The sequence below is a fragment of the Dendropsophus ebraccatus genome, chromosome 1 (genome assembly GCF_027789765.1).
Source record: "Dendropsophus ebraccatus isolate aDenEbr1 chromosome 1, aDenEbr1.pat, whole genome shotgun sequence".
NCBI classification, from domain to species: domain Eukaryota; kingdom Metazoa; phylum Chordata; class Amphibia; order Anura; family Hylidae; genus Dendropsophus; species Dendropsophus ebraccatus.
The window spans coordinates 1,853,408-1,866,784 of NC_091454.1; the positions used below are offsets into that span (position 1 = coordinate 1,853,408).

Sequence of the window (13,377 nt, forward strand, 5' to 3'; positions counted from 1 at the left end):
GAGTCCTGGGTTGCGGGCTGTGATTTATGGGGGTCCTGGGTTGGGGGCTATGATCTAGGGGGGTCCTGGGGTAGGCGGCTGTGATCTATGGGGGTCCTGGGGTTGGGGGCTGTGATCTATGGGGGTCCCTGGGTTAGGGGCTGAGATCTATGGGGGTCCTGGGGTAGGCGGCTGTGATCTATGGGGTTCCTAGGGTTGGGTGCTGTGATCTATGGGGGTCCTGGGGTAGGCGGCTGTGATCTATGGGGGTCCTGGGTTGGGGGCTGAGATCTATAGGGGTCCTGGAGTAGGCGGCTGTGATCTATGGGGGTCCTCGGTTGGGGGCTGTGATCTATGGGGGTCTTGGGGTTGGGAGCTGTGATCTATGGGGGTCCTGAGGTTGGGGGCTGTGATTTATGGGGGTTTTAGGGTTGGGGGCTGTGATCTATGGGGTTCCTGGGGTAGGAGGCTGTGATCCATGGAATTTTAGGGTAGGCGGCTGTGATCTATGGGGGTCCTGGGGTAGGCGGCTGTGATCTATGGGGGTCTTGGGGTTGAGGGCTGTGATCTATGGGGGTCTTGGGGTAGGCGGCTGTGATCTATGGGGGTTTTAGGGTTGGGGGCTTTGATCTATGGGGGTCTTGGGTTGAGGGCTGTGATCTATGGGGGTCCTGGGGTAGGCGGCTGTGATCTATGGGGGTCCTGGGATTGGGAGCTGTGATCCATGGGGGTTTTGGGGCTGTGATCTATGGGGGTCCTGAGGTAGGCAGTTGTGACCTACGGGGGGTCCTGGGATTGAGAGCTGTGATCCATGGGGGTTTTGGGGTAGGGGGCTGTGATCTATGGGGGTCCTGGGATGGGGGCTGTGATCTATGGGGGTCCTGGGTTGGGGGCTGTGATCTATGGGGGTCCTGGGTTGCAGGCTGTGATCTATGGGGATCCTGGGGTAAGTGGCTGTGATCTATGGGGGTCCTGGGGTAGGCGGCTGTGATCTATGGGGGTCCTGGGTTTGGGGCTGTGATCTATGGGGTCCTGGGTTGCGGGCTGTGATCTATGGGGGTCCTGGGTTGGGGGCTGTGATCTATGGCGGTCCTGGGGTTGGGGGCTGTGATCTATGGGGGTCCTGGGTTGGGGGCTGTGATCTATCGGGGTCCTGGGGAAGGCGGCTGTGATCTATGGGGGTCTTGAGGTAGCGGGCTGTGATCTATGGGGTCCTGGGCTGGGGGCTGTGATCTATGTTGGTGCTGGGTTGGGGGCTGTGATGTATGGGGGTCCTGGGGTAGGCGGCTGTGATCTATGGGGGTCTTGGGGTTGGGGGCTGTGCTATATGGGGGTCCTGGGTTAGGGGCTGTGATCTATGGGGGTCCTGGGGTATGCGGCTGTGATCTATGGGGGTCTTAGGGTTGGGGGCTGTGATCTATAGGGGTCCTGGGTTGGCGGCTGTGATCTATGGGGGTCCCTGGGTTAGGGGCTGTGATCTATGGGGGTCCTGGGGTAGGCGACTGTGATCTATGGGGGTCCTGGGGTAGGGGTCTGTGATCTATGGGGGTCCTGGGTTTGGGGCTGTGATTTATGGGGGTCCTGGGGTAGGGGTCTGTGATCTATGGGGGTCCTGGGTTTGGGGCTGTGATTTATGGGGGTCTTGGGGTAGCGGGCTGTGATCTATGGGGTCCTGGGCTGGGGGCTGTGATCTATGTTGGTGCTGGGTTGGGGGCTGTGATTTATGGGGGTCCTGGGGTAGGCGGCTGTGATCTATGGGGGTCCTGGGGTAGGCGGCTGTGATCTATGGGGGTCCTGGGGTAGGCAGCTGTTATCTGTGGGGGTCCTGGGGTAGGGGGCTGTGATCTATAGGGGTCCTGGGGTATGCGGCTGTGATCTATGGGGGTCTTGGGGTTGGGGGCTATGATCTATGGGGGTCCTGGTGTAAGATCCTGGGATCTCACATTACATATAACACACATATGATAGAAGACATTTGTTGCCCCCTCCCACCCCCAGCCGTCAGGGCAGCTTGTCCTTATCACCCCATTGTCCTGGATCCTTTGTTTCCACTGATCAGTGACTGGGAAAGCCAAACAGAGCCATCCCTCCTAAGAGGAGATCCGGCGGTGGGGATCGGGCGGCTCTGGGATGGGTTAATCATTGCTGATACTTTATTACAACAACTCTGGACAGGCTGATCCTGGTGCAGATGCTACATGGAGCCAGAACAGCAGCTCAGGTAACAGTTCTCCTTCTATAGGGTATGTCTGATACATTGTAACAGCTGGAAGCTGCGCTATGGGGGGCCTGAGAGATAATGGGGGCCACGGCAGCTCCCCCAAATACATGGAAGGGACTAATAAATATCCCCAGTCCATATGGAGGCTGGTATCCTTAGCTGTAGGGGCCCCTATACTGTTCCTGCACAGAGACCCCCAGCGTCTCTACTCGCCGCTCTTTTTAAATGTTCAAAGTTCAAGACATTTGAGGAAAGAAATAAACAATTAAAGAAATGCCTCAAATTGGTAATATAAAATGGCGGCCATTGGAATCATCTGGGGTCATGGGGGTGAAGCAAGAATGGAGGAAGATGTATGATGTATGTGCAGTGAAGGCTGATATAATGGAGGCTGTGGGGGCCTCATGTTTGTTATATGGGGGTTCGGGGGGCTGACGCGTTATACTAGGAGAAGTCCACTCCTGCTCCTATCAGATGTTCTGGATTATAAGATTAAACAAAGTAATTGGGACCTCACCCTCAAAGATGAAAATGGGGGCAAGGGAGAAGATTCTGGGACAAGACTACATAGATATGTATTGCAAGGTGTATTCAGCATCGAATATCCTGGGGAAAAGTGTGAGGAGATATCCTGGGGTAAAGTGTGAGGAGATATCCTGGGGTGAAGAGTGAGGAGATATCCTGGGGTGAAGTGTGAGGAGATATCCTGGGGTGAGGAGATATCCTGGGGAGTAGTGTGAGAAGATATCCTGGGGTAAAGTGTGAGGAGATATCCTGGGGTGAAGTGTGAGGAGATATCCTGGGGTAAAGTGTGAGGAGATATCCTGGGGAGAAGTGTGAGAAGATATCCTGGAGTAAAGTGTGAGGAGATATCCTGGGGTGAAGTGTGAGGAGATATCCTGGGGAGAAGTGTGAGAAGATATCCTGGGGTAAAGTGTGAGGAGATATCCTGGGGTGAAGTGTGAGGAGATATCCTGGGGTGAAGAGTGAGGAGATATCCTGGGGTGAGGAGTGAGGAGATATCCTGGGGTGAAGAGTGAGGAGATATCCCGGGTGAAGTGTGAGGAGATATCCTGGGGTAAAGTGTGAGGAGATATCCTGGGGTGAAGAGTGAGGAGATATCCTGGGGTGAAGTGTGAGGAGATATCCTGGGGTGAGGAGATATCCTGGGGAGTTGTGTGAGAAGATATCCTGGGGAGAAGTGTGAGGAGATATCCTGGGGTGAAGTGTGAGGAGATATCCTGGGGTGAGGAGATATTCTGGGGAGAAGTGTGAGGAGATATCCTGGGGAGAAGTGTGAGAAGATATCCTGGGGAGAAGTGTGAGGAGATATCCTGGGGTGAAGTGTGAGGAGATATCCTGGGGTAAAGTGTGAAGAGATTTCCTGGGGTGAAGTGTGAGGAGATATTCTGGGGAGAAGTGTGAGAAGATATCCTGGGGAGAAGTGTGAGGAGATATCCTGGGGAGAAGTGTGAGAAGATATCCTGGGGTGAAGTGTGAGGAGATATCTTGGGGTGAAGTGTGAGGAGATATCCTGGGGTGAAGTGTGAAGAGATATCCTGGGGTGAAGTGTGAGGAGATATCCTGGGGAGAAGAGTGAGAAGTTATCCTGGGGAGAAGTGTGAGGAGATATCCTGGGGTGAAGTGTGAGGAGATATCCTGGGGTGAGGAGATATCCTGGGGAGAAGCGTGAGAAGATATCCTGGGGTGAGGAGATATCCTGGGGAGAAGTGTGAGGAGATATCCTGGGGTAAAGTGTGAGGAGATTTCCTGGGGTGAGGAGATATCCTGGGGAGAAGTGTGAGGAGATATTCTGGGGAGGAGTGTGAGAAGATATCCTGGGGAGAAGTGTGAGGAGATATCCTGGGGTTAAGTGTGAGGAGATATCCTGGGGTGAAGTGTGAAGAGATATCCTGAGGTTAAGTGTGAGGAGATATCCTGGGGAGAAGTGTGAGGAGATATCCTGGGGAGAAGTGTGAGGAGATATCCTGGGGAGAAGTGTGAGGAGATATTCTGGGGAGGAGTGTGAGAAGATATCCTGGGGAGAAGTGTGAGGAGATATCCTGGGGTTAAGTGTGAGGAGATATCCTGGGGTGAAGTGTGAAGAGATATCCTGAGGTTAAGTGTGAGGAGATATCCTGGGGAGAAGTGTGAGGAGATATCCTGGGGAGAAGTGTGAGGAGATATCCTGGGGAGAAGTGTGAGGAGATATCCTGGAGAGAAGTGTGAGGAGATATCCTGGGGAGAAGTGTGAGGAGGTATCCTGGGGAGAAGTGTGAGGAGATATCCTGGGGTGAAGTGTGAGGAGATATCCTGGGGTGAAGTGTGAGAAGATATCCTGGGGTGAAGTGTGAGGAGATATCCTGGGGAAAAGTGTGAGGAGATATCCTGGGGAGAAGTGTGAGGAGATATCATGGGGTGAGGAGATATCCTGGGGAGAAGTGTGAGAAGATATCCTGGGGAGAAGTGTCAGGAGATATCCTGGGGAGAAGTGTGAGAAGATATCCTGGGAAGAAGTGAGAGGAGATATCCTGGGGTGAAGTGTGAGGAGATATCCTGGGGTGAGGAGATATCCTGGGGAGAAGTGTGAGGAGATATCCTGGGGTGAGGAGATATCCTGGGGAGAAGTGTGAGGAGATATCCTGGGGTGAGGAGATATCCTGGGGAGAAGTGTGAGAAGATATCCTGGGGAGAAGTGTGAGAAGATATCCTGGGGTGAAGTGTGAGGAGATATCCTGGGGTGAGGAGATATCCTGGGGAGAAGTGTGAGGAGATATCCTGGGGAGAAGTGTGAGGAGATATCCTGGGGAGAAGTGTGAGAAGATATCCTGGGGAGAAGTGTGAGGAGATATCCTGGGGAGAAGTGTGAGAAGATATCCTGGGGAGAAGTGTGAGGAGATATCCTGGGGAGAAGTGTAAGGAGATATTCTGGGGAGAAGTGTGAGAAGATATCCTGGGGAGAAGTGTGAGGAGATATCCTGGGGTGAAGTGTGAGGAGATATCCTGGGGTGAAGTGTGAAGAGATTTCCTGGGGTGAAGTGTGAGGAGATATGCTGGGGTGAGGAGATATCCTGGGGAGAAGTGTGAGGAGATATTCTGGGGAGAAGTGTGAGAAGATATCCTGGGGAGAAGTGTGAGGAGATATCCTGGGGAGAAGTGTGAGGAGATATCCTGGGTGTAGGGTGAGGAGATATCCTGGGTGTAGGGTGAGGAGATATCCTGGGTGTAGGGTGAGGAGATATCCCCGGTGTAGTGTGAGGAGATATCCTGGGGAGAAGTGTGAGGAGATATCCTGGGTGTAGTGTGAGGAGATATCCTGGGTGTAGGGTGAGGAGATATCCCCGGTGTAGTGTGAGGAGATATCCTGGGGAGAAGTGTGAGGAGATATCCTGGGTGTAGGGTGAGGAGATATCCTAGGGTGAAGTGTGAGGAGATATCCTGGGGTGACGTGTGAGGAGATATCCTGGGTGTAGGGTGAGGAGATATCCCCGGTGTAGGGTGAGGAGATATCCTGGGTGTAGGGTGAGGAGATATCCCCGGTGTAGGGTGAGGAGATATCCTAGGGTGAAGTGTGAGGAGATATCCTGGGGTGAAGTGTGAGGAGATATCCTGGGGTGTAGTGTGAGGAGATATCCTGGGTGTAGGGTGAGGAGATATCCCCGGTGTAGGGTGAGGAGATATCCTGGGGAGAAGTGTGAGGAGATATCCTGGGGTGACGTGTGAGGAGATATCCTGGGTGAAGTGTGAGGAGATATCCTGGGGAGAAGTGTGAGGAGATATCCTGGGTGTAGGGTGAGGAGATATCCTGGGGTGACGTGTGAGGAGATATCCCCGGTGTAGGGTGAGGAGATATCCTGGGGTGAAGTGTGAGGAGATATCCTGGGTGTAGGGTGAGGAGATATCCTGGGGTGAAGTGTGAGGAGATATCCTGGGTGTAGGGTGAGGAGATATCCCCGGTGTAGGGTGAGGAGATATCCTGGGTGTAGGGTGAGGAGATATCCTGGGTGTAGGGTGAGGAGATATCCTGGGTGTAGGGTGAGGAGATATCCCCGGTGTAGGGTGAGGAGATATCCTGGGTGTAGGGTGAGGAGATATCCTGGGTGTAGGGTGAGGAGATATCCTGGGTGTAGGGTGAGGAGATATCCTGGGTGTAGGGTGAGGAGATATCCTGGGGAGAAGTGTGAGGAGATATCCTGGGGTGACGTGTGAGGAGATATCCCCGGTGTAGGGTGAGCAGAGCTTTTACCATGTATCATTGTTACATTGTATCCTTGTGTTACTTTGTGTGTTTGTGTTGTATTGTGACTTACCTGTTGATAATATTATAACGTCCCACCCGTCATTACTCACAGATTATTGATCCCTCATTGATGATTAGTGTTTAGGATAACTGTATAACATGGCGGTGGAGAAAGATGGCAGCGAACTCAACAACCTCAACATCAGCGCAACTATCCAGGATGAAGCTGCCCCAGCCCCCCAGAAAAAAAAGGGGGCACCCTGCTGCGCTTCACTAAAGGTAGAAGCCCCCCCTTCCATTCCACCTTTAATCTTGAGAGGGATGAGACTTTACCCTGGGATTCGGATAGATGTTTGCGGAAGAGGACAGAGAGGGGTGAAGGGTCAAATCTTCAAAGCTTCAGTTCTAATGACTAAAAGTTCTTATTTACTGATTTACTAAAGACTGTGACGGTCCGCCCAACCATACCAGGACGAGAGATAAGAGACTACTCCTTCCCATAGAAGCTATACCCCCCCCCCCCCCCCCCCCAAATATACAACACCCCCTTGGCCTCCTGCACCATCAACGGTGACTACTGACACTCACACAGGAGAGAGCGTGGACACCATGTGTAGGAGCATATAGGAGAGATTCCCACCTTGTCCTACCCATTCTCCTCCTTATCATCACCATCCTCCTCCCCATCCTCTTCTTTGTCCTTTCTCCTCCTCATCCTTGTCCTCATTCTCTAGCTTGTCCTCTTTACTGCTTATCCTACTCATCCACCTTGTTCTCCTCCTCCTCACCAACATCCTACTCCTCATGCTCCACCTTGTCCTCATCTTTCTCATTCTCTACCTTGGCCCTCTTCTTATCCTCTCCCTTGTCCTTCTCATTCTCCACCTTGTTCTTCTCCTGATCCTCCCCCCCCTCCTCATCTTTCTCCTTCTCCTTTTCCACCTTGTCCTCCTCATCATCACTGTTTTCCTCCACCTCAACTTTGATCTCCACCACATCCGCCTTACCATTCTCATCCTCCTCCTTATCCTGGTGCTTCTCATCCTCTAAATTGTTCTCCTCCTCCTCCTCCTCCTCCTCCTTATCATCCTTTTCCACATCTTCCACCTTAACCTCTCTCCTCCTCATCCTTCTCTTCCTTGTTGTGGTGAGTGCTTGACCGGTCACTTGCCAGATGGTGGTGTGTGACGCCACTACTGTGGTGGTTGGTCGGTGGCTCAGCCAGATGGTAGGTTGTCGTGACGTCAGTGCTGATCCAGCACACAGGTATGAGGCTTTTAGTTTTTGGGGCTGGCTATACCCTTCCCCTGTGGTCGGTGACCTGCCAGGTTGTGATGGGTCCCTTGGGCGTTTATCACAGTGGTCCAGAGTGGAATTGTGACCCACCCGGACTGTCAGTACCACCACCCACAGAAAAGGGGAGATGACCTAGGGACTGTCTAACCTGTGTGTAGGTGCTGGTGCAATCTGGACTTGACTAGTTCCCTACCGAGAACTGTGAGGTAGAAGCAGAACAGCAGTGCTGGCTTGGTTGCGTGCTTACAAGAGTAGAGAGCATTGAGAGCATCGGAGAAGAGTAGGTCGTGAACATTCAGAGGAGAGGAGTCTGTCCTGACTGTCCCAACCCAATGTAGTACTGTGCTCTTTCGGAACTTTAGAAGGATAATTGAGAATACTTGAGAGAAGAATAATACTTGTGCCCGTGTTACAACCTTTGTTGTCGCTGTACCACCTGTTGCGCTACAGTGTCAGGTGACCCGTCCTCCTAGGGTGACACAAGCCCCAGTCCTAGTTCCCTGAGTTGAGCGAAGTGACCGAGGGTTGCGAGATAGAGTACGTAGGCTTGTAGCAACTTTGCTCTATCCAAATCAGTTCCTCTGCTAAAGGATACCGTTCTGCACTTTTAGAGATGTTCACGGCATGGGTTGGGGTGATCCCTAACTTGTCCTCTCTTTAGTGGTGTAGCAGTGCATGGTTTAAATAAGTGTTGCTTTAACCCCTTAGCGACCCATGACGTATCTGATACGTCATGGCGCCGCGGGGGGTGTTCAGAGCGGGGTCCCGCCGGGACCCCGCTCTGAACGGCGCTGATCCCGGCTGACACGTGCCTCTGTTAGCCGGCGCGGGTCCTGTTGCCGCGCCGGCTAATTAAGCACTTCAATGCAGCTGTCAAACCTGACAGCTGCATTGAAGTGCTTTGTGCCGCACGTCCCTGGTGTCTAGTGGGACGGATCTCCCCCCCGCGATGCGATCGCGGGGGGGGGGAGATCCGTTCTTCTGCCCGTGCCGGGCCTCAGCGTCGGAATGACGCTGATCCCGGCTCGGCAATAGATTACTATGGCCTGCAGCAGGCCATAGCAATCTATGACCGATCTGATGGATCTTTGCTGTGTATATACAAGTCCCCCAGGGGGATCAGTGCTGTGTATATACAAGTCCCCCAGGGGGATCAGTGCTGTGTATATACAAGTCCCCCAGGGGGATCAGTGCTGTCTATATACAAGTCCCCCAGGGGGATCAGTGCTGTCTATATACAAGTACCCCAGGGGGATCAGTGCTGTGTATATACAAGTCCCCCAGGGGGATCAGTGCTGTCTATATACAAGTCCCCCAGGGGGATCAGTGCTGTGTATATACAAGTCCCCCAGGGGGATCAGTGCTGTCTATATACAAGTACCCCAGGGGGATCAGTGCTGTGTATATACAAGTCCCCCAGGGGGATCAGTGCTGTGTATATACAAGTCCCCCAGGGGGATCAGTGCTGTGTATATACAAGTCCCCCAGGGGGATCAGTGCTGTGTATATACAAGTCCCCCAGGGGGATCAGTGCTGTCTATATACAAGTCCCCCAGGGGGATCAGTGCTGTGCATATACAAGTCCCCCAGGGGGATCAGTGCTGTGCATATACAAGTACCCCAGGGGGATCAGTGCTGTGTATATACAAGTCCCCCAGGGGGATCAGTGCTGTGTATATACAAGTCCCCCAGGGGGATCAGTGCTGTGTATATACAAGTCCCCCAGGGGGATCAGTGCTGTGTATATACAAGTCCCCCAGGGGGATCAGTGCTGTGTATATACTAGTCCCCCAGGGGGATCAGTGCTGTGTATATACAAGTCCCCCAGGGGGATCAGTGCTGTCTATATACAAGTCCCCCAGGGGGATCAGTGCTGTCTATATACAAGTACCCCAGGGGGATCAGTGCTGTGTATATACAAGTCCCCCAGGGGGATCAGTGCTGTCTATATACAAGTCCCCCAGGGGGATCAGTGCTGTGTATATACAAGTCCCCCAGGGGGATCAGTGCTGTCTATATACAAGTACCCCAGGGGGATCAGTGCTGTGTATATACAAGTCCCCCAGGGGGATCAGTGCTGTGTATATACAAGTCCCCCAGGGGGATCAGTGCTGTGTATATACAAGTCCCCCAGGGGGATCAGTGCTGTGTATATACAAGTCCCCCAGGGGGATCAGTGCTGTCTATATACAAGTCCCCCAGGGGGATCAGTGCTGTGCATATACAAGTCCCCCAGGGGGATCAGTGCTGTGCATATACAAGTACCCCAGGGGGATCAGTGCTGTGTATATACAAGTCCCCCAGGGGGATCAGTGCTGTGTATATACAAGTACCCCAGGGGGATCAGTGCTGTGTATATACAAGTCCCCCAGGGGGATCAGTGCTGTGTATATACAAGTCCCCCAGGGGGATCAGTGCTGTGTATATACTAGTCCCCCAGGGGGATCAGTGCTGTGTATATACAAGTCCCCCAGGGGGATCAGTGCTGTCTATATACAAGTCCCCCAGGGGGATCAGTGCTGTGTATATACATGTCCCCCAGGGGGATCAGTGCTGTGTATATACATGTCCCCCAGGGGGATCAGTGCTGTGTATATACACGAGTCCCCCAGGGGGATCAGTGCTGTGTATATACATGTCCCCCAGGGGGGCTTCTAGTCCATGTAAAAAAAAAAGTAAAAAAGTGTTTTTATTAATAAAAATCCCCTCCCCTAATAAAAGTCCAAATAAATAAATAAATAAACATATTTAGTATCGCCGCGTGCGTAATCGCCCAAACTATTAATTAATCACACTCCTGATCTCGCACGGTAAACGGCGTCAGCGCAAAAAAATTCCAAAGTGCAAAATTGCGCATTTTTGGTCGCATCAAATCCAGAAAAATGTAATAAAAAACGATCAAAAAGTCGTATATGCGCAATCAAGGTACCGATAGAAAGAACACATCATGGCGCAAAAACTGACACCTGACACAGCGCCATAGACCAAAGGATAAAAGCGCTATAAGCCGGGAATGGAGCGATTGTAAGGAACGTATATTTGTTAACAATGGTTTGAATTTTTTACAGGCCATCCGATACAATATAAGTTATACATGTTATATATCATAGTAATCGTAACGACTTGAGGAACATATATAACAAGTCAGTTTTACCATAGGACGGACGGCGTAAATGCAAAACTCCCCGAAATCAAAACAAATTCGTTTTTTTTTTCAATTTGACAGCGCAAATGATTTTTTTCCGGTTTCGCAGCATATGTTATGGAAAAATAATGCCTGTCATTGCAAAGTACAATTGGTTTCGCAAAAAATAAGCGCTCATATACGTCTCTAGGTGAAAAAATGCAAGCGCTATGGACTTTTAAACTTAAAATGGAATAAGCAAAAGCGCAAAAATGAAAATAGGCTTTGACCTTAAGGGGTTAAAGAAAAGAGTCTCTGTGTTTTCTACCACCACACTCTAGACTAGACCACCCTGGACTTGGAAGGAGGACCTGGCAAATCCAGGGCCGAGCTGGATGACAGCAGGGACCGTTTTGTCTTGCATCCTCTCTCTACAGAAACTTAGATAAGACTAAGTGTGTGACTACACTTCCTCTCCCCATGTGACAACTTCCTACAGGTTGTGTAACAGCTCCTGTGAGTGATGGAGATGAGAGTGCAAAGAGAAAGAAGAATAGAGATAGGCAGAAGGAAAGAGCAGCTCTCATTGGTGGTGCAGATCCTAAACAAAACATTAACCCTTGATTCACTACAGCTGTGCAATGTACAGACATAGATATACAAAATAGTGACATCTAGTGGCAAAACGTATACATGACTTCATTACCACTTAAACTTGTGCAAGGGGTGTTCAAAGTAGCAACACCCATGGTCCCATGGTGGGACACCACATTGTCCTCTCTCCTCCTCCTCCACCTTGTCCTTCTCACCTTCATCACCATCCTCCTCCTCATTATCCTTCCCCTCATCCTCCATCTTTTCCTTCTCATCATCATCATACTTTCCACCAACTTTTCCTCGTCCTTCACCTTGTCCTCCTACTCATTCTCCATCTTGTCCTCCACCTCATTCTTCACCTTCTTCTCCTCATCATTATCCTCCTCTGCATTCTCCACCTTGTCCTCCTCCTCATCCCTCCTTGTCCTCCCCTCATCATCACTGTCCTTCTTCTGCTCCTCCTCCAACTTGTCCTCTTTTCTCCTCATATTTTTTTACCTTGTCCTCTATTTCCTTCTCATCCTGCACCTTTTCCTCCTCATCACCATCCTCATCCTATTCATCATTATCAACACCACCCTCTTCTCATCATCCTCTACCTGGTCCTCCTCCTTCATCCTTCACCTTGTTCTCTCTTCTCCTCATTCTTCACCTTGTCCTCCTTCTCCTCCACTTTGTTCTCCTCCTTCTCTTCATCCTCCACATTAACCCCCTCTGCATCATTTTTCTTCTCATCCTTCACCTTGTACTTTATGTTCTTTATCCTTCTCCTCAATCTCCACATTTTCCTCTCTCCTCCTCCACTTTGTTCTCCTCCTCTTCCTCCACCTTGTTCTCCTCATAATCACCATTCTCCTCCTATTCTCCTTATCCTTATTCTCATTCTTCATCTTGCTCACCACCTCTTCATCCTCCTCCTTGTCTTCCTCACCCCTAACCTTGACCTTCTGCTTCTCCTTCTCCTCCACCTTGTCCTCCTCCTCATTCTCCACCTAATCATCATCCTCTTCCCCCTTCTTCCTCCTTCTTTTCAACCTCATTCTCCACCTTGTCCTCTTCCTTATCCTCCTCCTTGCCCTCTCTCCCCCTTAACATCACTGTCCTCATTCTCCAGTCTGTCCTCCACCTTGTTCTTCTCCTCCTCAGCCTCCAACTTGTCCTCTCTTCTCCTTATTCTCCACCTTGTCCTTTTCCCGCTTCATCATTACCATCCTCCTCATCTTTCTTCTCATCCTTGTCCTCCTTCAAATAATCCACCTTGTCTTCATTCCTTACCTTATCATCTTCCTCACCTTTTTATCTTCTCCTCCTCCTCCTCCTCTTTATCCACCTGGTCCTCATTCTCATCCTCAACCTTGTCCTCCTCCTCCTCCGCCTTGTCCTTCTTCTCATCCTCCACCTTGCCATCCTTATCATCCACCATCTTGTCCTTCTTCTCATCATCATCATCATCCTCCACCTTGTCCTCCTCATCCTCCACCTTGTCTTCCTTCTGATCCTCCACCTTATCCTCCTTTTCATTCTCCACCTTGTCCTCCTCCTCATCCATCACCTTGTCCTTCTCCATCATCTTATCATCAGCATCATTCACCTTGTCATCTTCCTTATTCTTCTCCTTTTCCTTCTCCTTATCATCCACCCTGTCCTCGCTTTTATTGTCCACCTTGTTCTTTTTATCATCATCACCACCACCACCATCTACCTTTTCCTCCTCCCCCACCATGTCCTCTTCCTCATCCTTCACCTTGTCCTTCTCCTCATCCTCCACTTTGTCCTCCTCCTCATCCTCTACCTTGTATTCCTCCTCATCATCCACCTTGTATTCCTCCTCATCCTCCACCTTGTATTCCTCCACCTTGTCCTACTTATTATCCTTCACATTGTCCTCTTCCTCATCCTTCACCTTGTCGTCCTCCTCCA

The 13,377-nt window shown here is 50.9% G+C and overlaps 1 protein-coding gene across 1 annotated transcript in view; it reads left to right on the forward strand.

The window, feature by feature from the left end:
- Positions 1 to 2,097: 2,097 nt before the first annotated feature.
- Positions 2,098 to 13,377, forward strand: part of LOC138786704 (solute carrier organic anion transporter family member 1C1-like) — a 59,691-nt gene continuing 48,411 nt past the window's right edge. Inside the window, exons 1-2 of the mRNA XM_069963695.1 lie at positions 2,098 to 2,200; positions 6,579 to 6,719. Of these exons, the coding sequence (XP_069819796.1) occupies positions 6,600 to 6,719 (120 nt within the window). The 5' untranslated portion in view covers positions 2,098 to 2,200; positions 6,579 to 6,599. The remainder of the gene's footprint in view (positions 2,201 to 6,578; positions 6,720 to 13,377) is intronic.